Below are 24933 nucleotides of genomic sequence, written 5' to 3'. Positions count from 1 at the left end.
ATTGCAATTGGACAGGAGGTCCTGGTCAGCTTGGTCCAGGGTGAAGGAGTGGACTACCTAAGCAGGAGTCCTAAGGGTGGTTTCATGACAATGAGATGGAGATACTGGTCCTGGAATTTCTTTCTAGACAGATTACAAGGCTGACGATGCTGCTCTAAGAAGTGGAGCAGAGAGTGAGGTTTGCATTGGGCCACAAACTCAAGAGTCTTTGACAGTGCTTTGCTTTCATACTTCACCTGTGCTTATGAGTGCCCCTCTTTCTCACCAGCTCATGCTTACTGAACACAAGGGAAGGGAAATCACTGTAGGGACTTACAGTAAGTGGGACGGGATCTGTTTTCAGCATGCCTGGATGTCATCACTCCAACACTTTCCCCACACTGTATGTCTGTGCAGGACCATCTGTATCCGGGGATTTCTCTTTCTGCCTATTCTGGCTGTGCTGTGGTTTGCTTCTTGTCCCAGCGGACTCCAGGCCCTGTAGGGATGGAAACAGAAGTGGCAGAAAGTCAATGGCTGGCAGGATCCATTTCCCTCTTTGTTTTGCATCAGGCCATTGCTGCCTCTTTCAGCAGATCCCTCTTCCCAAGGACAGGTGTCATCTTGGCTGCTTGATGCCTAGGTAGAGGAAATTGGCTAGTTTTCTGTGGCCTAGCTTACTGAGAGCTGTGGAGAAAAATCTGTATGGAGTCTGGATCTGGTAATTCAAATTACAAAGTACTTCTTTGCAAGAAGCTGACCAACAGGTCATGTCACAGAAACTTATCACTTGGGTGGGATTGATAATCTCTATGAATTAAAACAAATCCAAAGCAGATGGTGTGTATCCCAGAGCTTTTTACAAGATATTTGTCTGAGCATCCATATGACCATGATTTTTAAATCTGTGGAATAAAATTCTTCAAGTTAGTTTGCCTGCAGATATGAATTAATACAATCTTTATCTTCCAGAAAGAACATCTGGAGGTAAGGGTAAAAGTTTAGGTCTTCTTTTCTCCTGAAAGTTCCCCATATCGTCCCATGTTGGCCTCCCAGTCTTTTTCTATCTATTTTCTCATAGTTTCCTTCTCAATTTCTAATTCCTCCAAATCTAGTCCAAAGAGTAAGGGGGTTTCCCTTTGAAAACTGCTCTAACAGCTAATGCTCCATTTTTTTTTGTGAACAACGTGCACACAGATGCCAGTGGTGCAGTTTACGATTTTCCCTCCATACCATCGTTTAATGTCACCTATTAAAAACTTCAGGGGAAAAGCTATAGCTACAGCTTTATACTTTATTTAGTTGGTGTGAAAGGGAAAGTAGGCATTTGCTAAACATCAGAGACCCAAGCCAAGGGTTATGCGGTGCTGATGCAGCTAGACAATTCTGGTGGTGACAAGCACCGAGTGCTGGCTGCAAGGCATCATGCACCGTTTTGCCTGATACCAGAGACTGCACACAGCAGCAGATTTATTTAGCATTACAGATGCAGTCTTGATAGTTAAATCTACATGCTTTATCTGGCCTTCAGAGAAGCAAGCAGATTTGTGAAATAAGACTTCCCTTTACAAATACACATGAAAGACTGTCACTTTTTCCTGTGTCCATTAATTTTGTTCTGTATTATAATTTCTACTGATTTGTCCAGTATAGCCATCAGCCACACGGTAGTTCTTTTGATTTCTCTGTAAGACCTTTTAATACCATGGGATTACATTAGTCACCTGGCAGTCCTGTGGTACCCAAATAGATTTTTATGTAGGATCTTCCACACCATGTTTGGAAGCTTAGCAACTTCATCTTTGAGTTCCTTTAGATTTCTGGACATCTGTATTTGAGGACTAAGAAAGAAAGAGGTCTTTGCAATGAGACTGCTAAACTGATGACACTTGTGAAATCAGCTTCATCATGGGAAGAGGACTTAAGCCCAGAATTGACAGAGGAAAAGCTGCAAATGTAGAAATTTTGCAAGGGCGAAGGGGAACACCATCAGAATAATGGACATATGGAGTGATAGTGTCCACTACTGAAACATGGTCATGGGAGGGTGTGGACTGTTTAGGAAGAATAGACAAGGAAGATGAGGAGGATTTATGCTTTATGTTAAAGTGCTCCTTGATTTTGCAAAGCTGCAGCGTGAAACTGTAGACATCCCATCAGAGACGGGAGGAGAATGAGGGATGTTGTGATGGGATCTGTTATAGCCCACTTGACCAAAAAAAGGAGTGAAGGAAGATTTCTACACCTAGTAGAAAGGCAGAATTCTCCTCTGCCTTAGGGAGGATTTCAGCCATATGGACATCTGCTGGGAGGGCAACAGCACTGGGCAAACAGTGCCAAAAGTTCTTAGATTGTGCTAATGACAATATCCTAATGTAAATACTGGACCAGCAATGCCGAGTACAGAAAGCGTGGATGAACTACTGATAAATATGACCCAGATAGCAGCTTAGGCTGTAGTAACCACCTGATGACTAACTGAAGGATCTAGTGGAAAACTCTAGAGGTAAGCAACAGAATTAGCACTCTAGACTTTGTAAGACTGGAATTCATTGTATTCAGGAACTGCTAGTTAGAACACACTTGGCAGCAGCTGTGAAGAAGAAGATTGTTCAGGACAGAGGGTTACGGTTTAAAGGACAGTTATTGAGACCTCAGGAACAAACTACCTTGTTCTGCAGTAAGACTGGGAATTTCATCTTCGCTAAGCAGCAAACTTCTTGATGAACTAAACCACAAAAGTATACAAGAGGTGGAGGCAAGGACTGGCAACAAAATAAGAATATAAAACTTTGCTTGGGCACTTAGGGACATTAAGCATAACAGTTCTGCATGGATGATGTGCAAGGGAGTTCAGAGAAAATATGTGTCTACCGCTGAATGTGGGAGACCACCTAGTGAGAGATGATACAGAAAGCACCCAAGTATGCAGCAACTTTTCTGCATCAGTCTTCATAGGCAAAGTTTGTCCCTAGGCATCAGTGCCTTCCAATGGAGTTTGAGTAGGAAAGGAATAACCAACAGTGGGGAAGTCCTAACCTACTACTTAGTGAAGTTGGAATTACTAAGTGAAGCTGGATGTATTCATATCCAAGGGGCTGGGTGTGACTCATCAAAGGATGCTGAAGGAGTTCACCCATGTAATTACAAGGTCTATGTTTATTATTGGTGAAAAATGATGACACACAGGGAAGGTCCCATATGACTGGAGGAAGGCTAATGTTATGCCCACCTTTAAAAAAGGCAATAAGAAGGATTAGTGAAACTGTAAGATGCTCAGTTTCACTTTAGTTATTTGAAAGATGACAGAATATGTCCTCTTGGTATTTATTGATAAGGATGTGAAAACCAAGATAACCAAGAGCAGCCAACGTGTTTACCCGGGTAAGTAATCATGCTTGACCAACCTGATTGGCTTCTGTGATGAAGTGACTGTTGCCTTTTATCAGTTCTTTTCTGATAATTAGCATGCCTTTGCTCTGGACCTCTACTATGGTATCATTACGTGGTCTTCAGTCTACTAAATCTGAACTGCTTCCCTTAGATTCCTTATTTCTATATGCTTTATGAACACAATACTATTGGCTTTTTGGGGCTATTTTAACTCCTCCAAGGATGTTATATTACATGTATTGCCATAGATCAATTCTTAAACAGCTTTATTTTCAACTCTGTCCACAGCTGTATTCGAACCAGGTAAGTCAACACTGCTTTTCCTTCACACCCTAACTAGTGGTTTCATTAAACACCCACTGTCAGTGTCCACAAATATAGTTTTGGTACTACAACCCAAAATAACATTTGTCCATTTTGTATGGAGTAGTTGTGGTCTCCTATTGGTGTTACATTCATTGCTCTAGCAGTCCAGTAGTCCTCTCTTAACTGCAGTTGGTGTTACTGTCCTGAGAGGACAGCTGTTAAGAAATGAGGAGAGACTTGGTGAAGGGCCTGAAGCAGGAAACTTGAGGGACATGAATTCCCTGAACAGCATGACCAGTGAGACATATTAACACAGGACTTCAGTGCTGGACATGGCAAGAGTTGGAATAAATTCAGCTTCACAATTTCCACCTCTCTTGAGCGCAATCTCTTTGGTATGAGTCTACTGTTCAATCAAAAAGGAAGACAAGGCCATTGTCAGTATATGTTCCCAATGACTGAATGCCTCACCTTTCTCCAAGGATCTGTGAGTGGCAACTGAACATGCAGGGAAATTTGGCAGGCCTCTATTTCTATATGAAGAATTATTTTGTGAAGGTTATGTGATCAAATCAGATATTAAATGTCCTCCACATTACTGTATTGCACTAGGCAATAATTCAAAATTACCACACTAGTCCTCTGGTAATAGGCAGCTCTTCTTCCTAATCCATGTAAAAACATTAGCCTTCTGAGATATTTAGCTGTCCCTATAACTTGGGTAGTGAGCTCAGGAGTGAGCTCTGGGTTTGGATTCCAGTCTGGGGACCAAAATGTGGGCACTGCAGTGCCAGAGCCCTCGTGGAAGGGGCTCTTACAGCATAGGGCATCATCGGATGCTGTATATTACATTGGAGCTCAAACAGTTTTTCTAACCTCTTCCCTGTGTTATTCACTGAGATATTTTAGTGATTGAAATACAAATGACCAGGGTAAGAATGTGGTTAGATCTGGAGGATCTGAAGAAGTTTAAATGATTACACCCTTTCCTAAAACTTGGTGCCTTGACTACCAGCAAATCTCCTTTTCCCATACCATCAGTATTACACAAGACTGCCTGCTACCTCTAATACTCTGGTACAGGCAATACTGTGTTTTTAGAGTTTTCTGGGACTGTGAATGTGTAAATATGCCTATTTTGATGGCACGACAGTGCTAGACTGAGGATTTATCAGAATGCATAATATCTAGAACTATATGCTGAGGTGATATCTGTGATTGTGTATATAAGCATGGCAGGGTAAGGCATGTTGTTTTGGGGAGTTATAGGTAGGGAGGGGCTATGGGAGACTCTGGAACTTCAGATTTGGCAGCAGGAACTGATTATTTATGCAGACAATAATAGGAGCAAGCCTATGTCAAATGCAAGTAAAAAGTGTAAGAGAGTGAACAGTGAGAAAGCAGTTTCTTGGGGAATCACTTCTTAAATGAAATGTGCTCAAAAACATATATTACGTATGCATGCACAAGTATATCTTTTAATTTGATACCTCAGAAGTCAGCTCAGGAATCTATTCAAGAGCTCATTTCAAAGTAGAGTCTCCCATTACTTGGGTTCAGCCTTCCAGCTCACTGTATTTCAAACCCTCTCAGCTATTGAGAGTGCCCTATACAGAAACCTCAGCTGTAATACATTTTGACTTTCTGCTTTTTAGAAAATACCACTGAAAAGTGTCTCTTAATAACAATTATTTGCTCATTTTTTACATACTTTTCCTGTTCCTCTCAATGCATGTGTTCCTAAAGCATCATAGCTGTTATCATCCCCATTGCATGACTGAAAAGTTGTGGTATAAACATACCAGGCAAACTACCATGGGTCAAGCAGCAAATCACTGAGAAAGCCAGCAATAGGAACTGTAAGTCCCTGCATCCAAGTTCTCTAAGTGCCTTGAGTACTCTAGATTCTCTCCTTAACACTCTTGACAAATTATTTATAGATGTATTCACATAGTCAGTAAGATATAAAAATGTTCTAATTATATCATTCAAATCAAATGACAATTATGCCCTTAGTCTGCCAGACAATGCTTTGCCAAAGAAGGTTTGCCAGAAATGTTTTGACCGAAGAAAGGGGGACCATCTGCAGCATCTGCAGACGAGACACTATAAAATCTCCCAGGGACAAGTCTGGCCTGTCTCCACAGAAGGCTTCAAGGTAAGTGCATGCATTCTGTGAGCTTGAAGAAAGAGGACAATGTCCTTGCAATATCCCATTCCATTTCTCCTGCCTCTGGCAACCATTTCCATGAGGGAGTGCCCATGTGAACAAAAATTTTCAATATAATTTCGATGCATGTCTGTATCTTCAATCTATAATTTGTCTCTGGAATTCTGTGCAGCAATAAGAAACAACTGCCATTCCTATTTTACAGGGTTGGTCAGTTTCCAGGATACAAGCCTTTCTCCAAAGGTAATACCCTGAATAATGCACTCCTAGACTTCAAAGACAGGAGTTTTGTACAGCTGCATGAGTTCTCTTTGTAAATCCTCTTATATTTCTGTTGACTTTTGCTTAGGCTAGACTGTTGAAAAGAGGGAAAGATCTAAAAAATGAAGTAATTTTTCACTTTTAGCATACAAGGTAATACTTTTTACAAGAAAGTACTCTCTTGAAGATTCATCACCCATAATTAAGGACCAGAACAGAGAGTGATTTTCTCTGGCTGTAGATTCTTTCATATGAAGATCTCAGATCTGGTCAGAATTCATCAAGGGAAGTTACCAAACTGCAGTCAATACTCAGAAGATGTTCCATTTACTATTACAAGGCCTATGTGTTTTAGAAGACTTAAGTCTCACTTTTGAGTGGGAGTAGGGTACTTTCAAGTTCAAATCAAAGTGGATTTCAGTGGTTGCTTCTAAGAGATTTTGTGGGAGACTAGCTAGCAATTTATTAGCTAAAAACCAAGGAGTTTTCTCACTGTTATAGATTATATTCTCCTTCTCAGTGATCCACAACATTTTTTTCCCCACTCGACACCTCTGCTGACGTGCTTTCAGTAAAGTGCAGACATGGCCTCTTCAGACTCTGAGATGGCTGTCTTTGGAGAGGCAGCTCCTTACCTTCGAAAGTCAGAAAAGGAGAGAATCGAGGCCCAGAACAAGCCTTTTGATGCCAAGACATCCGTCTTTGTGGCCCATCCTAAAGAATCCTTTGTGAAAGGGACAATCCAGAGCAGGGAATCAGGGAAGGTCACTGTCAAGACTGAAGGTGGAGAGGTGAGTGAAAAACAAGACTGAAGGACACCATTTGATTCCCACTCTAAGCTTTTAGCTGACATACATGGATCTTTTGTTTCCTTGGCAGACTCTGACTGTGAAGGATGATCAGGTCTTCTCCATGAACCCTCCCAAGTATGACAAAATCGAGGACATGGCCATGATGACCCACCTCCATGAACCCGCTGTGCTGTACAACCTCAAAGAGCGTTATGCAGCCTGGATGATCTACGTAAGTAGCAGCAGCAGTCTTCCTCTGGGGAGCTAGGAGGAACTGCTCTGCCAGGCTAAGTGGAAGCCAACGTGCTGTCTCCCTTCCTCGCAGACCTACTCGGGTCTCTTCTGCGTCACTGTCAACCCCTACAAGTGGCTGCCGGTGTACAACCCGGAGGTGGTGTTGGCCTACCGAGGCAAGAAGCGCCAGGAGGCCCCTCCACACATCTTCTCCATCTCTGACAATGCCTATCAGTTCATGCTGACTGGTGAGTGCTTGATTTCCTTTCAGCTGCTCTTGTGATGAGCTATCTCTAGAGGGAAATGTAGGGTATTCTCTGGAAATATGGTGCAACACTGAAAATACAGTGTGTGTTAAATTAATGGAAGATTAATGCACTTAACTGTAATGGTCTGTGTGAACTGAGTGTCTGTGTTCCTATTAGGATTAATAAACACCTGGACCTAATGAAAATAATCTAGAAGGAGTAAATTCACTGGAAAGAATACACCTATTTTCTGGTGTAGACTTTACTGACTCTAATGGGATCTTACATATATGCATAGATTTATGTATCTTAATCACTAAACTATTCTCTGCTGGAGAGTACAGAGTACAAAAATGTCACATATAGCCTATAAAAGACGTGTATACAGTCAATTCAAATTTGCAAGCATCAGTGCTAACAAGTAAAACAGAGTATCTCTACGTTGAACAGGTTGATTATTATGCGAATGGAATTTATGATGGACCAAGTGGTCTAAAGTACATACAGCCTTTAATGATCTAAGTAACCTCTACATGGATCTATGCAACTGTAAATCAATTGCACCTTATAGTGAAAAGTAAATATCAGAAAACTATGCCAAGGAAAATTAAAGCTTTTAGCATTTAAATTGAATTGCTTTAAAAGAATTCTTTCTACTTTCTTTTCTTCTTTCCACCTCTTATTTTCTCTTCCCTATGTGTGCATTGAAATCAAAGATGTGCAGTATTTTAGATCTTTTTTTCCTGTTATTTTGTTACAAACTGGGAGATAGATGAAGAATAGAAAAATGAAAAAATAACCTTGCCTATGTATGATCTCTGGAATACATGATTTCTGTATATATAGGGGTTAAAAAAAAAGATGAAAAATAGTGAAAGAGGTTGGTCAGTCATTTCTGTTGTCTGTGACACCTCCAAATTTCTGTAAGATTACTCAGGAAAATTTTAGCTTCAGAAGAATTTACATGCTGTCAAAGCCCGACCTCAATATTTTCATTACCTGTACTTACGTAATAAGAGAAAAATACATAGCCTGATGAGAAGACAGTATCTTGAAAGGCATAAGACTACAAAAACTATTCTGAAGTGAGTCTTTACTGAGCCAGTAGATAATACCTGAAGTATTCCTGGGACCATCAAAAGTACCTGCTAGAATTCCTGGGGTTTTTCATTGTCTTCTGTCCCTGCATCCTCTGGAAGTTTCAGTTCATATTTTTCTCCTAGTTTTTGAGTTCTTTGTTATTCATGAGCACTAGGAAAAGCTTTCTTATCTCTGTCTTTTCACAGATCGCGAGAACCAGTCGATCCTGATCACGTAAGTACACTCCTTGCTTGGGTCCCCACGGGGCTGCCTGGTGCCAGGGGACCTTCTGCCTGACCACACGCTCTCTGCTTCTGTCTTTGGTTTGACAGTGGAGAATCTGGTGCAGGGAAGACTGTGAACACAAAGCGTGTCATCCAGTACTTTGCAACAATTGCAGCGAGTGGGGAGAAGAAGAAGGAGGAGCAGCAGCAGTCAGGCAAAATGCAGGTGAGTCAGGAAGAACAGAGTGAATGCTCAACGTGTAATTGCCAAGTCAAGTAAACACTATACCCGAATAATTGTCATCTTGCAGGGAACGCTCGAGGATCAAATCATCAGCGCCAACCCACTGCTGGAGGCCTTTGGAAATGCCAAGACCGTGAGGAACGACAACTCCTCACGCTTTGTAAGTTGTGACTTAGACAAAAATCACTCCTTATTATAACAGAGACAAAAATCACTCCTTATTATAACAGTAGTGATGGGCTAGTGGTATTCTCACATAAGGAGATGGCAATGAAATGCATCTAGGCTGAAATGCTGCTGCTTCTCCTTAACAGGGCAAATTCATCAGAATCCACTTTGGAGCTACAGGCAAACTGGCTTCTGCTGACATTGAAACTTGTAAGAGACTCTCCTGGCCTGATCACATTCTATACAGCTTTCCTCAGTTCTTGTGCTAATTCTGTCCTACTGTCCTTTCCAGATCTGCTGGAGAAGTCCAGAGTCACTTTCCAGCTCAAGGCAGAAAGAAGCTACCATATATTCTATCAGATCACCTCCAACAAGAAGCCAGAGCTAATTGGTAGGAAGATCACTAACTTTTTTGAAGGAAGATCACTGAGCAATAGCTCATTGTATCATCTGGAAAGCTAAAGTAGGCTTGGTTTTCCCCTTTTATTGCTTTCAGACATGCTCCTCATTACCACCAACCCTTATGATTTCCACTTTGTGAGTCAAGGTGAAATCACTGTTCCAAGCATTGATGACAAGGAGGAACTAATGGCTACAGATGTAAGTAACTTACCAAACAGGTCATCTGGTAGATAGGAGCCCTGGTACATACACATTTCCTTTACTGTTTCTGTTGCCAGAGTGCCATTGACATCCTGGGTTTCACTGCCGATGAAAAGACTGCCATCTACAAGCTGACAGGGGCTGTCATGCACTACGGGAACTTGAAGTTCAAGCAGAAACAAAGAGAGGAACAGGCAGAGCCTGATGGCACAGAAGGTATCAGCAAATTCAGCAAACTTTCCAAAAGAGATTGTCTTTGGCACCAAAGGACTTAGGCAGATTTCACGCTTTAAATATGCAAAAGTGTAAACTAAAAAAATATTTGTTCAATGGCTAGATGATAGTTGAGACATGTATCTCATCTAATGATACCTTTAATTTTATTCTGTGACTATTTCATAAATAAGAGATCTGGTGTACACTGTCAGGAAGCCAGGAGACATGGGTGTCAATTCCTGCAACATTATTAGTCATACTTTAGTTGGAATACACCTTGAAATCTCTGCTGTATTGTGGAGTAGTGAAGTGGTTCAGCTCTGACAGAATGTGAGACTGTGGTCCTATTCACCCGCACCTATGGGGGGGAACTACGATGCGAGATATGTATTTGATTAGTCTCTATCACAGCAGGAAGTACATCCATGCCTCTAGATCTCTGAGTGATGAATCCTTTTGCTACGTGACTAGAAAGAAAGTGTGAATTCCCATAGTCATGCCTGAAAATGGATGAAAGCAATGAGTTTTCTTGAAGAACATTTGTAGAAACTGAAGCCCCGAAAGTGTTGTAGACTCTGAATACTGAAGACAACAGAGAAATTATCTTTGTAGCTTAGATTCAGATATTTTTGTGCAGCTCTGTAACAGTGAATACTGCTGTTACATTTGAGATAGTCCCTCAAGGACCAAATTTTAGGAATTGTCCAGTATTTATTTTTCTCTCTTTTCTGGTGTTTAGTGGCTGACAAGGCTGCCTACCTGATGGGCCTTAACTCAGCTGACCTGCTCAAGGCACTGTGCTACCCCCGAGTCAAGGTGGGGAATGAATATGTGACCAAGGGTCAAACTGTTCAGCAGGTAGGAAAAATGTGATAACCTGGAACATGCTTTGATGGTTCCTGTTGATCCTCCTCTGCTGTGTCTAGTAACCTCCAAACCTTTCTTCTCGACTTTAGGTGAACAACGCAGTTGGTGCCTTGGCAAAAGCTGTCTATGAGAAGATGTTCTTGTGGATGGTTATTCGCATCAACCAACAGCTGGATACCAAGCAACCCAGACAGTACTTCATTGGTGTCCTGGACATTGCTGGCTTTGAGATCTTTGACGTAAGGAACACAGTTTTCCTAACACTTTCATAGAACGACAATTGAGACTAAAGTGAATTTTGACACATTTTTAAAATAGAAGTTAGTATCTTCCTACACTTATATACAGGGCTTTTGGAATCACCACTTTAAATCCTGAAAAAAACCCCCAAAAAACCCAAAACTAATCTCCTAATTACACTGAATTTGAAACCTTCTTTCTTTTCTAAATGCAAATACTATCCTAGAGAGATTGCATAGGAAAACTACACAGGAAGAGGCCTTGTACTTAAAGTATCACCTACATTGAAGTAGGATTGCACAAGAAAACACTTTGCTATTATTGCTGAACCTTGAAAATGTTGCATGTTTTTTTACACTTGGCAGTTCAATAGCTTTGAGCAGCTGTGCATCAACTTCACCAATGAGAAACTGCAACAGTTCTTCAACCACCACATGTTCGTGCTGGAGCAGGAGGAGTACAAGAAGGAAGGAATTGAATGGACATTCATTGACTTTGGGATGGACCTGGCTGCCTGCATTGAGCTGATTGAGAAGGTATTTTTCCGATTCAAGTCTATTATATGTTGGATCTTCCATACTTGCCAAGCAACATACTTAAGAAGCATGTGAGAATATTTTGACTTTTTCAAATATATACCCTCTGAAAGTAGCAACAGGGTGGAAGTGTTTTTGGAGATCATACTCAGATATCAGGATTTTTTATGAGAGTAATCATTTCCAGATTACAAAATGAAGTTATATAAAAGACTTTCATGTTCTGTAAGTAACTATCAGTAAAGAAGTTTTATAGAGAGGACAGTATTTTGCAATGTTACATTTGTAATTTTTTCATCAGCAAAGGCATTTACATAAGTTCAAATGAAACAGCAACACTGGAAAAAGTTGAGCCTTAGTTAACTTTCTTTGACATATTGCCATGAGTTGCATGGGAACAGCTTTCTCTTTTGACTCCAGCAACTTTCCAACCAAGGGATATCTTCTTTCTAATTTGTTTCTCCCTCTTGTCTATTGTAATGTCTCCCAGCCCATGGGCATCTTCTCCATCCTGGAAGAGGAGTGCATGTTCCCCAAGGCAACTGACACCTCTTTCAAGAACAAGCTCTATGACCAGCATCTGGGCAAGTCCAGCAACTTCCAGAAGCCCAAGCCTGCCAAAGGCAAGGCTGAGGCCCACTTCTCCCTAGTGCACTATGCTGGCACGGTGGACTACAACATCTCTGGCTGGCTGGAGAAGAACAAAGACCCCCTGAATGAAACTGTCATTGGGTTGTACCAGAAATCGTCTGTGAAGACACTGGCCTTACTCTTTGCCAGCTATGGTGGAGCAGATGCAGGTCAGCTCTGTGAAAATTGTATTTTGAGTGTGGGACAATGTTGACACAGAATTAAAGCAGTAAACACTAAACATTTAAAGTTGTTTTGTGTTCTGTAGTCTCCAATATGCAATATCCATATTTTAATACTTTTTTTCTCTTCTTCCATTTGCAGAGGCTGGCGGTGGTGGCAAAAAGGGAGGGAAGAAGAAGGGTTCTTCTTTCCAGACTGTGTCAGCTCTTTTCCGGGTAAGTACTGCATTTGTTATCTCTTTGTAATATGAAGAAAGGGGGCCAGCTAATATTAAATTTGAAAGGGTTATTTTGCATTCCTGTAATGGTGGTAAAATTCTTTAGAAATTCCATATCAGGTTTTCCAGGATCAATTTCAATATTGCTAATATGTTGTGTTCAAAAATAAGCATTCTGTCTTCAAAAATCATGAAAATCTAGTCAGTTTTTAATTACTTTTTTTGTTGTTGTTTGGTGAGGATCTATTCAGGTTTTATATTTTTATGTCTTTGGGTGAGACTAGAACTATAATTTTAGCATTTCTGCATTTCTGTGAGGTGATATGTTGGGGAATTGAGAGTCTCCTTATAAATAGTTTCTGTGGGTTTACCAAAGTGTTCTGAAACCCAGCTAATTTTGAGATGTTGTAAAGTCATTACCATGGGCTTGATGCATCCAACACTGGACATAGGAGAAACTCACTTTACTAACTGGTCCCTCTAGGAGAACTTAAACAAGCTGATGACCAATCTACGGAGCACTCACCCCCATTTTGTCCGTTGCATCATCCCAAATGAAACAAAAACACCTGGTAAGATGCTCAAGCAGAAAGAGAACTTCCTCTGATACAGCCATGCCCATCTGCGCTGGAGACTGTGGTATTCATTTATGCTCTGAATTGCTAGGTGCCATGGAGCATGAACTGGTACTTCACCAGCTGCGGTGTAACGGCGTGCTGGAAGGCATCAGAATTTGCAGGAAAGGTTTCCCCAGCAGAGTCCTCTATGCTGACTTCAAACAGAGGTAAAAGCACCGCACTTCTCAGCACCATTAAAAGCAATGTGGGTTCATTCATACAGGTTCATTCAGGCTGCGGTCTATTGTCAAAACCAGCTATAAATGAACTGGTGGGGTTCATTAGCTTGTGTGTGTCGCTTGCGGAAAAATAACCTTATCTTCCTCTTTTTTCACAGATACAAGGTGCTTAATGCTAGTGCTATCCCAGAGGGACAGTTCATTGATAGCAAGAAGGCTTCTGAGAAGCTTCTTGGGTCAATCGATGTGGACCACACCCAGTACAAATTTGGCCACACCAAGGTACAAACCCTCCTTGACTCACTCACTGCATGTCTGTGCTTTGCTCTACGTGACCGTGATGAGCTGCAACATTCCCTTTTGCAAGGTGTTCTTCAAAGCTGGGCTGCTGGGACTCCTGGAGGAGATGAGGGATGAGAAGCTGGCACAGCTCATCACCCGCACACAAGCCATGTGCAGGGGCTTCCTGATGAGAGTGGAGTACCGGAGAATGGTGGAGAGGAGGTAGACATTCCTCATCCTCAGTCAAAGTCACTGTCAAAACACTTTGACAAAAGTCAAAACACTTGGGGGAAAGTGTTGGCACTTGTCATACTGAAAATATTCAATGTATATTGTAATTATGCTTCAGGGAGTCCATCTTTTGCATCCAGTACAATATTCGTGCATTCATGAACGTCAAGCACTGGCCCTGGATGAAGCTGTTCTTCAAGATCAAGCCCTTGCTGAAGAGTGCAGAATCTGAGAAGGAAATGGCCAACATGAAGGAGGAGTTTGAGAAAACCAAGGAAGAGCTTGCAAAGTCTGAGGCAAAGAGGAAGGAGCTGGAGGAGAAAATGGTGAAACTGGTGCAGGAGAAAAATGACCTGCAGCTCCAAGTCCAGGCAGTGAGTTTATCACCATTAATTTATCACTCAGAAAAGGAGTCTATACATTCAGACTGTTCTTTATGAAGCAGAAGGTCAGACTATAGAAGACCAAAAGTCAGATATTTGGTGAATTATCCATCATATGTATGTGAAATTGAGGAAACAAGTGTCTGGGAGTAGCATAGTGAGCCCTCTGACAGCCAGTGCAAAGAAGCAGGGAGCTCCAAGTGGGAGTCAGTGCTCTTGTCTTTAGAGGAAGGAGGCAGATATAGCTAGCCAACATGAAATACTCAGAGCGGAGTTTTGCCTGAACCCCCAACTCCCTCTGAGCAGGTGAGTCCTGCAGGGGGTATCTCCATCTTACCAGGTGTCGTGGTTTAACCCCAGCCAGCAACTAAGCACCACGCAGCCGCTCACTCACTCCCCCCCCACCCAGTGGGATGGGGGAGAAAATCAGGAAAAGAAGTAAAACTCCTGGGTTGAGATAAGAACGGTTTAATAGAACAGAAAAGAAGAAACTAATAATGATAATGATAACACTAACAAAATGACAGCAGTAGTAATAAAAGGATTGAAATGTACAAATGATGCGCAGGGCAATTGCTCACCACCCGCCGACCGACACCCAGCCAGTCCCCCAGCGGCGAATCCCTGCCCCCCCCCTTCCCCGTTCCTAAACTAGATGGGACGTCACATGGTATGGAATACACTGTTGGCCAGTTTGGGTCAGGTGCCCTGGCTGGGAATGAGAAGCTGAAAAATCCTTGACTATAGTCTAAACACCACTGAGCAACAACTGAAAACATCAGTGTTATCAGCATTCTTCACATACTGAACTCAAAACACAGCACTGTACCAGCTACTAGGAAGACAGTTAATTCTATCCCAGCTGAAACCAGGACACCAGGATGTAGAATAATGAATTAATTTTGGAGCATAAATGCAAGCCAGAGTTGAAAGTGGTACTTGTGAATTGAGGTGCAGGAATAGCTATCCACTCTTTGCTTAGTAAGTAGTGGTTAATCATTTATTCAGTAATTGGGAAATACATCTTCAAATTTCTCCTTACTCTAAGGATATACAGACACAGAGATCCTGTTTCTGAAAATAAGTAACACCATCCAGGGGCGGTTCTTCTTCCCTCAGTTGTTAATTACACAGAAGAGCTCTGTATGCTTTAGACTTAACTGGTATGAATCAAGGTCATAAATGAAATCTATAACGAAGCAGAAGTTTTTGGGTTTTCTGAACATTTTAGTTTTTTGCATCTCTAATCTGGATTTTCTATGGTAGTTCCACTATAAACAACATGGTATGGTGGTAAAATTATTAATATTTAAGATTGAGAGATCTGGATAAGAAGTTATCTTTATTAAAACAACATTACTTCCCACTATAAGCCGTCTTTCCATAACGTACTTGTGTTGGGATCCTCAGTCTGGGCACACAATTTAGAACAGGTCAGACAGAAGCCTCTATACTGTATCAAAAAAAAGGAAGTGGTGAGGAAAACCAATCATTTCAATGGTAACAAAGCCAGGTATCCATCCTTGGGAGGGATGTTCTACTTAAGTAGCTTGTTAACTGCAACAGTTCTAAGGAATCAAACAATAAATAACATGACAAGAGACTGGCTCTTGGTGGAGTTTATAGGAGTGGCACACCTGGTATTATCTTAGCTCAGGAGTGGGGAGTTGGAAACAATCATGGACTGTTAGCTTTTAGTTGAAAGGAATATTCTTTTAGTAAAGATAAATTCATAGCCAGACCTCTCAATCTTAAATATTAATAATTTTACCACCACAATCCTATGAATCTTGTAGACACATAGCACTCGCAAAAGAAAATATTGCTTAAAAATATATACAAAAGTATTTGATATTCAAATGCCACCTTACAAAGTCATTTTAATCTATTCATTAAATTACTTAAATTACCAACTAAAAATGGAACACTGTACTTAACTACCTAGTTATTTGAACATTCCCATAGAAAATGGGAACCCTGTGTTACCTGTTTTACCTAATATGTGGAGAAAAAAAAATAACCCAATGGAATCAGATATGTGTCTTTCAAATCCATTTGAAACAAAACAAAGTCATTATACCAAAAGCCTACCAAAGAGTAAGATGATGTGGTGATCAACTGAAACCAGCACATGCCATTCCAGACACAGTATGGAAGGATAACACACAGGTAGCTCATTTACAAGGGTAAGACCCCCACTTGCACAAGCAGCAGTCTTAATACATTCAGAGAGAAAGTAATGTCTTTTTCTATTAAATTACTGTTGAGACTATAAAAGCCTTTACTCAAACATAATAATGGGTTCAGAAGGATTCAGTTACAAAAGGAAAGATAGTGAATACAGTGTTTGTGAACAGAAATGTCTCCAAGCCCTTTCTCCTCTAGGTAAATGAGAAATTCACACACCTACCATATCAGTGAGACATATTTAAGAGAGAGAAAAAAGTTTAGGAATCAATATTGTTTCCAACCGAGAAGCTATATAATGCATCCCAGGGGAAAAAAAAAAAAAAGCAAGATTAAAGTTGCTTGAGGAGAGGTCAACTTCAGGCCACATTTTAACACATGCTTACATAGAAAAGTTTAGAAAACAACAAAGAAAATCTGTGTCTTTCACCAGGAAGCAGATAGCTTGGCCGATGCTGAGGAAAGATGTGACCAGCTCATCAAAACCAAAATCCAGCTGGAAGCCAAAGTTAAAGAGGTGACTGAAAGGGCTGAGGATGAGGAAGAAATTAATGCCGAGCTGACAGCCAAGAAGAGGAAACTGGAGGATGAATGTTCAGAGCTGAAGAAAGATATTGACGATCTTGAGTTAACACTGGCCAAGGTTGAGAAGGAAAAACATGCCACCGAAAACAAAGTATGAGGCAGAAGATGTCACTCTCACAGAAAAGACCTCTGTTTTGTTATACAGTATAAAATTTTTACACATCATTTTTTATCTGCATGTGCTCCCTTCTTTTCAAAGGTGAAAAACCTCACAGAGGAGATGGCAGCTCTGGATGAGACCATTGCCAAGCTAACAAAAGAGAAGAAAGCCCTCCAAGAGGCCCATCAGCAGACACTGGATGACCTGCAGGCAGAAGAGGACAAAGTCAATACGCTGACCAAAGCTAAGACCAAGCTGGAGCAGCAAGTGGATGACGTAAGCACACAGGCGTACCTCGAGAACAGGACAGGTACGGAGTGAGTTAAACCTGGCTGACGGAGTGCTGATGGTCTTGTTTGTTTTAGCTGGAAGGGTCCCTGGAGCAAGAGAAGAAACTGCGCATGGACCTTGAGAGAGCTAAGAGGAAACTCGAGGGAGACCTGAAGCTGGCCCATGACAGCATAATGGATTTGGAAAACGATAAGCAGCAGCTGGATGAGAAGCTGAAGAAGTAAGTGGGGCTGTGGGGCACCTGGGTGCTGGGCTGGTGCACCTGTCTTTTTGCTTTGAGCTCTGACATGGTTTGCTTTGCCCAAAGGAAAGACTTTGAAATCAGCCAGATCCAGAGCAAAATTGAGGATGAGCAACTTCTGGGCATGCAGTTACAGAAGAAGATCAAGGAGCTGCAGGCAAGTCTTTGTTCCTTCCCCTCTCTCACCCAGTCTCAGGTCAGGTAGGAGGAGGGCATGGGTGTGAAGGGTCTCCTAATGTTCCCCAGGCTCGTATTGAGGAACTGGAGGAGGAAATTGAGGCAGAGCGAACCTCTCGGGCAAAAGCCGAGAAGCATCGGGCTGACCTCTCGAGGGAGCTAGAGGAGATCAGCGAGCGCCTGGAGGAAGCAGGAGGGGCTACCGCAGCTCAGATTGAGATGAACAAGAAGCGTGAAGCAGAATTTCAGAAGATGCGCCGTGACCTCGAAGAGGCCACGCTGCAGCACGAAGCCACAGCTGCCGCCCTGCGGAAGAAGCACGCGGACAGCACAGCTGAGCTTGGGGAGCAGATCGACAACCTGCAGCGAGTGAAGCAGAAACTGGAGAAGGAGAAGAGTGAGCTGAAGATGGAGATTGACGACTTGGCCAGTAACATGGAGTCTGTCTCCAAAGCCAAGGTACAGAGCTTTTGTCAGGTTACTGCCCTATGATACATGACCTGCCACATGATTTTGAACTTTTTGATTACATTTTGCCATTACACACAGTTGTTTTGTTTTTCATCATGAAAAACTAGATAGACTTCAGTGATAGTCCTCTTGCCTTACATGTATTTGACATATAGGCAAACTTGGAGAAGATGTGTCGCACTCTGGAAGACCAGTTAAGTGAGATTAAGACAAAAGAAGAGGAACATCAGCGCATGATCAATGACCTCAATACTCAAAGAGCTCGTCTGCAGACAGAAGCAGGTAACACACTCCCATACTCCTCTGAAATGGGAGAACCTTTAACTGACAAGGACAAGAAAAAGTGTGATGTTTTACTTAAATTGGTCCATACTCTGTAAGCTGTTATACAGTGCTTTAAAGACACGTTGGTTTAGTATTGCTTTTTAAATTACAGTCTATTTAAATTTAAATTACAGCCTAGTAAAATTTCTCAGGTGAATATTCACGCCAGGTGGAAGAAAAAGATGCTTTGATATCTCAGCTATCCAGAGGCAAACAGGCATTTACTCAACAAATCGAGGAACTGAAGAGACATTTAGAGGAAGAAATAAAGGTAAAGGTTCTTCCTTGTAAGGGGTTTGACTTTGGATTCAGATTCCATTTTCTTTCAGGATATTTCCTAGTCTCACATAAAATCAGAATGTTAGCCATGTCACTTTAATTTGGAAGCTCTCAAACTACATGGACAGTTTTGCAACCTCCCTCTCTAGTGTGGGAAGAAAATATGAGGAGAGCATCGTCTCCAATCTGGATATTGAGACAGGGAAAGACAACTTCAGGTCTTTATTTGGATTAATGATGGCTTATAAAAAAAGTTGAGATATAGCTAAAAAACTGTGTTTCTTATTCCACTTTTCCATAATGGAAGCTGAAACTTTAGAACATATTTAAAACAATTCAAGAATTCCCAGTTTTATAGTTGTCATTTAGAATTTACCCATCATCTCTCCTGAGGTAACATTCTAGATTCTGACGAATGAAGCGATAAGAAGCTTCTCAGAACATGGAATCAATGTATCTTTTCCCTTGGGCTGACTTTAAATGTCAAATTCAAAGAATTTTCAACAACTTTCCCTAAGTTAACATTGTGTCACAGGTATTTAATTGTCCCAATCTGCTTGTCTTCCCAGGCCAAGAGTGCTCTGGCCCATGCCTTGCAATCTGCTCGCCACGACTGTGATTTGCTCCGGGAACAATATGAGGAGGAGCAGGAAGCCAAGAGTGAGCTGCAGCGTGCCCTGTCCAAGGCCAACACTGAAGTGGCCCAATGGAGAACCAAATATGAGACGGATGCTATTCAGCGCACGGAGGAGCTGGAGGAGGCCAAGTATGTGGGGATGGGATGTGAAGAAGCCAAGGGAGAAAGAAAATTCAAAGGCGACTTTGGAAGAGACACACCAAGATATTCTGAGGAATAAGTCATGGATTTGTTTTTGGGAAGGGTAACAGAAAGTGGGAATGTTATAGAAGGTTTAGTGGTTTAGTAAAGGTAAAGGCTAAGAACAGCATAAATGAAGCCCCTCACTCTGGGTGACTGCAGACTGCAAAATGATTAAGCATGCTTTTGTAAAAAGCACACTGGTTTCCCAATGTTAGCTGTGAGCTCTCTTTATCTCCTCCCAGGAAGAAGCTGGCACAGCGCCTGCAGGATGCAGAGGAACATGTCGAAGCTGTAAATGCCAAATGTGCTTCCCTGGAAAAGACAAAGCAGAGGCTGCAGAATGAAGTGGAGGACCTGATGATTGACGTGGAGCGAGCAAATGCTGCCTGCGCAGCTCTGGATAAGAAGCAGAAGAACTTTGACAAGGTCTTTTGGGCTCCAGGCCTGGGGTTCCTGGGCAGAGCATCCCCTCCTGATTGCCACATCCACACTGAGGTCCTGTTTCTCTTCAGATCCTGGCAGAATGGAAGCAGAAGTATGAGGAAACACAGGCTGAGCTGGAAGCCTCCCAGAAGGAGTCTCGATCTCTCAGCACAGAGCTGTTTAAGATGAAGAATGCCTATGAGGAGTCCTTGGACCACCTGGAAACGCTGAAGCGTGAGAACAAGAACTTGCAGCGTAAGTCCCTGGCCCTCTGCTCCTGGCTGGGCTTTCTTGCTATCCAGCACTACCACCTTTCCGTATGGGTCTGCACCTGCAGGTTGGCAAAGCTGCCTGTCACCTTGGTGTGGCAGGGCCCTGTGCATTCTGCTCTGTGCCTGACCATGCTGTTGGTCTTTGTTCCCACAGAGGAGATTGCTGACCTCACGGAGCAGATTGCCGAGGGAGGAAAGGCGATTCATGAGCTGGAGAAAGTCAAGAAGCAGATTGAGCAGGAGAAATCTGAAATCCAGGCTGCCTTGGAGGAAGCTGAGGTACATGCCCATAATCACTGGTATTTGCACTAAAAATAGGAGCAATGGGGAAATATGACTAAAAACTGCTTGGTCCTGCTCTGTTCTGGCTGGGGAGTGCAGGCAGCTGAGATTCTTGAAATATTCTGTAATTACCTAGAAAGCAAGCAGTAGTTTTATCTACATTATCGACAAATGCTTGTGTCTACTTGTCCAGGCCTCCCTAGAACATGAAGAGGGGAAGATCCTGCGCCTCCAGCTTGAGCTCAACCAGGTGAAGTCTGAGATTGACAGGAAGATAGCAGAGAAAGATGAGGAGATCGACCAGATGAAGAGAAACCACCTCAGAATCGTAGAGTCCTTGCAGAGCAGCCTGGATGCTGAGATCAGGAGCAGGAATGAAGCCCTGCGTCTGAAGAAGAAGATGGAGGGGGACCTGAATGAAATGGAGATCCAGCTGAGCCATGCCAACCGCGTGGCTGCAGAGGCACAAAAGAACCTGAGAAACACACAGGCAGTGCTCAAGGTCTGTTCAGCAAAGCTACAGAAAGAGAAGAGCCTTCGCTGACATTTTTGGCACCCAAGCACACACTGCCACCTTGCAAATTCTCTTGCCTCTTTTACAGGATACCCAGATACACTTGGATGATGCTCTCAGGACACAGGAGGACCTGAAGGAGCAGGTGGCCATGGTGGAGCGCAGAGCAAACCTGTTGCAGGCTGAAATTGAGGAGCTACGGGCGGCCCTGGAGCAGACAGAGAGGTCGAGGAAAGTGGCTGAGCAGGAGCTTCTGGATGCCACTGAACGTGTGCAGCTTCTCCATACCCAGGTAAGAGTGTGTTGCAGAAGAAGTTGTGCTGACAGTTAATAAACACAGAGGTCTGCTACATACCGGAGGATAAGGAGCACTAGAATGGCCTTGCTACTGCTGTCCACAAGGACAGGCATGCTCAGCACCCATGACCTGAGCCTACCACTGACATTTTGTAAACAATCTTTTTAAAAAGAATTCCAGATCTTGATTTGCAAGCCTGAAGAGTAAAGACTTGGCTCAGGCTGTAGGTTTGGTATTGCAGGCCTCAGGATGCAAGTCTTGCAATCTCTCTTTGTGCAGAACACCAGCTTGATCAACACCAAGAAGAAGCTGGAAACAGACATTGCCCAAATTCAGGGTGAAATGGAGGACACGATCCAGGAGGCCCGCAATGCTGAAGAGAAGGCCAAGAAGGCCATCACAGATGTGAGTCGGGGGCTCCTTTCACTGCTTAAGATGTGTGCCTTCCCCCCAGAACATCTCCAGCCTGAAAATGGCTTTGACCTTTTGCTCTCATCAGGCGGCCATGATGGCAGAAGAGCTGAAGAAGGAGCAGGACACCAGCGCCCACCTGGAGAGGATGAAGAAGAACCTGGACCAGACGGTGAAGGACCTGCAGCACCGTCTGGATGAAGCCGAGCAGTTGGCCCTGAAGGGAGGCAAGAAGCAAATCCAGAAGCTGGAGGCCAGAGTGCGTAGGGCTTTTCTTTGTGCATGAGTGAGCACGTCACGTAAGTAGCCAGCAGGGAAGCTCCAAAGAGGGGGTGCTCATTGCAGGTGCGGGAGCTGGAAGGGGAGGTTGATGCTGAGCAGAAGCGCAGTGCTGAAGCCGTGAAGGGTGTGCGCAAGTACGAGAGGAGGGTGAAGGAGCTGACCTACCAGGTAAGGCAGGAGGCCACCTTAGGCTGACACACCCTCTCGCAGGAACTAAAAATTTTTGCACTTGATTGCCAAGGGGAATTGCTAACTCACATTGTGTGGAAATAATTTACTCTCTTTCCTGCTTGCCAACCACTTTAGTCTGAGGAAGACCGTAAGAATATTCTCAGGCTGCAGGATCTGGTGGACAAGCTGCAAATGAAGGTGAAATCCTACAAGAGACAAGCTGAGGAGGCTGTAAGTTTTTCTTCTAGTTGTAACAAATATCACTTTCTGGGGAGGAACACAAGTCATATGGAAAGTGAATATGAGGTTTTTGGAAAGCATAGAAAGTGGTGAATGATGATGGACTTCAAATGCAGGGAAAGAAAGGTCAGTCATTTGGGAATGGTTTAGTGTGGGCCTACAAGAAACTCCTCCTTGTAAAGCTTGTAAGGAGCGGTTCCCCATGAGAAATTTAATGACTCTAGGAACATGATCCCGAGAGTATGGTTGACATTGATTTCTTTTGGCCATTCTCCTATCAGGGATAAACTAAGGGGTGTCCTACAATTTTTTTTTTATACCAGAGGACAGATATGCTCACAACCAGCCTCTCAGCTGATAAATCTTTGAGTCAAGTTCCTTCCTGCATATTCCAGTATAGGCAGGTTTTGCTCTTCTATGAGTGAATGATTTGTGAGAGGGACATGGACGGGATGTAACTGACTCATCTCCTCTAAGTTCTTCAACTCATATCAGAGAGTGCAGACCTACGACACTGAGACAGAACAGGAGACAGAGATGCTTAGCTCATCTGCTGAACTGGAAATAAGTTTCAATTTCTTCTGTAAAGCAATGTACTTCATAAGACAAAGTGATGATATATGTGACTGCAGAGGGTGGCTGCAAGATGAGGGTGGATTGTGGGGAGTGTTGTATGACTACGGAAGAAGAAGGAGATGGGCAGTTACCTGACAGTGCTGTCATAGCAGTCATGGAGAAAGAAGGAGAAGCTATACTCACCTAGCGGGGAGTGGCAGGAGGGGACAGGTACTTCCTCCCTGAGGATGGCATATAAACACACCTTTGCAGACTACACATGTTCTTTCTTGGTGCGGCTGCTCTTTCTTAGCCCTAACCTTTGAGTGTAAAGAATAACAAACTGCAGCCCAAAGAGCTTTTTCTTGACAGCTAAAACCAGAAACCACTGTGCTGCCATCATCCTTTGCACATTACAGTGGGCAGAACTGGGATAACAATTCAAAAGCTGTTTTAGTTGTTTTGGATGGGATAAAAAACATGGGAGGATGATGAGTTCCGTGTGAGGCTCAGGTGTAAGCAGTGGTAGGTGTGAGATAGGAGGTCAGTGCTTTCCCCTGGGGAACAGCTACAACCCACAAGGCCAAGGCCATGAATGAAACCCCTGCCCTGGGCTCCTCACCACCGACTCCCTCTCCCCGCACAGGAGGAGCTGTCCAATGTCAATCTCTCCAAGTTCCGAAAGATCCAGCACGAGCTGGAGGAAGCTGAGGAGCGGGCTGACATTGCAGAGTCGCAGGTCAACAAGCTCCGAGTGAAGAGTCGGGAGTTTCACAGCAAGAAGATAGGGGAGGAAGAGTGAAGATGTCATGAAGCAGCAAAGCGACCTGAGGGCTGCACAAAATGTGAACCTTTTGGTCGCTTTCTTCTGCAATGAGTCTTTGTACCCACCTCAATGTCTAGAGAATAAAGACCGTAGATTCCTCTGCATACACACTATGAATAGTGCCTTCTTTGTTTTTTTTTTCCTGATCAAGTGTGGGATATTGCATTGCAGAACAAGTTTTCTTACATCTCCTGGCTGGGGGAAGGGAGAAGCTAATGCAAACTCTGCATTGAGGACCCACAAACTTAGAGGCTGGCCATTCCTGTGGAGACTACGGAGTCTCTTCCACCGCCAGCAGCTCCTTGCCCTGCTCCTGCCCTCACGTACTCTTAATTCTTGTCCCATTGTCCTTTCAGCACAGCTTACTTCCCATGTGAGAGGCAAGAGAAGGTGATCCCTTTCCTTTTTCCTTTCCCTGCTTTTGTTTTTGATCCTGGCAGTCACAAACCCCAACCATCAGTCTCTGAGTAAGTTATCAGAAGTCACAGGACACTGCACCACGAAGGACCAACTGTGCCTTGGCAGAGATGATTTTCGGCACACAGAGCACCGTTACGACACATTGATAGTGCCCCTAAGTTGTGCCATCTCTCTTACCCTAGATTCCCTCAGCTGCTGCCACCACCTGCTCCTAGTTTCTCTGCAGTGGACAAAATGCTGGGCCCTGCCTGGGGCCACGTGCTGGAAGGATTGCCCCTTGGGGCCCATTTCTCGCAGGTTGTGTGGCACCAACAGACCTCCTCAACACATCGGCTCAAAGGTCAGCCTTGTCACCTCTCGCACAACAGGCTGCACATGGCGTTGCCTCAGGCAAGAGAAAAGAAGACAACTGATGGGTGTACCCCTCCATTCCTTTCTCACATACCTGTACCTTGCTTTTGGCCTACCTACAGGCTAAACAG

The 24933-nt window shown here is 43.2% G+C and overlaps 1 protein-coding gene across 2 annotated transcripts; it reads left to right on the top strand.

Annotated features, from left to right (window-relative positions):
- Positions 1-5817: 5817 nt before the first annotated feature.
- On the top strand, positions 5818-24148 carry LOC142038887 (myosin heavy chain, skeletal muscle, adult-like). Of its 2 annotated transcripts, XM_075044811.1 has the most exons (40): positions 5818-5836; positions 6054-6091; positions 6630-6900; positions 6989-7132; positions 7226-7382; positions 8669-8696; positions 8795-8912; positions 8998-9090; positions 9245-9308; positions 9391-9489; positions 9595-9698; positions 9779-9917; positions 10657-10775; positions 10874-11023; positions 11390-11560; positions 12051-12360; positions 12515-12588; positions 13075-13162; positions 13257-13374; positions 13545-13668; positions 13754-13890; positions 14018-14273; positions 16903-17145; positions 17254-17430; positions 17520-17665; positions 17753-17843; positions 17933-18322; positions 18490-18616; positions 18811-18929; positions 19507-19703; positions 20000-20183; positions 20270-20435; positions 20607-20731; positions 20928-21236; positions 21337-21540; positions 21826-21951; positions 22046-22216; positions 22303-22407; positions 22546-22641; positions 23852-24148. In XM_075044811.1, the coding sequence occupies exons 3-40, from the start codon at positions 6694-6696 to the stop codon at positions 24005-24007; spliced, it is 5832 nt and encodes a 1943-aa protein (XP_074900912.1). In that variant the 5' UTR covers positions 5818-5836; positions 6054-6091; positions 6630-6693; the 3' UTR covers positions 24008-24148. The 2 variants fall into 2 exon arrangements, with proteins under 2 accessions (XP_074900912.1, XP_074900913.1); XM_075044812.1 differs by lacking the exon at positions 5818-5836 and having other exon boundaries at positions 6048-6091; positions 6682-6900.
- The last annotated feature ends 785 nt before the right edge of the window (positions 24149-24933 follow it).

Source organism: Buteo buteo, chromosome 13 (genome assembly GCF_964188355.1).
Source record: "Buteo buteo chromosome 13, bButBut1.hap1.1, whole genome shotgun sequence".
NCBI lineage: Eukaryota > Metazoa > Chordata > Aves > Accipitriformes > Accipitridae > Buteo > Buteo buteo.
Note: the sequence above shows the minus strand (reverse complement) of the source record. Positions and strands in the feature narration are given on the sequence as shown.

Excerpts from the sequence above, each read along its gene's own strand:
- LOC142038887 (XM_075044811.1), top strand. The coding sequence starts at position 6,694 with ATGGCCTCTTCAGACTCTGAGATGGCTGTCTTTGGAGAGGCAGCTCCT. Across the intron at positions 8,697-8,794 it reads AACCAGTCGATCCTGATCAC|TGGAGAATCTGGTGCAGGGA; the intron begins GTAAGTACACTC and ends TTGGTTTGACAG. Across the intron at positions 12,589-13,074 it reads CTGTGTCAGCTCTTTTCCGG|GAGAACTTAAACAAGCTGAT; the intron begins GTAAGTACTGCA and ends TGGTCCCTCTAG.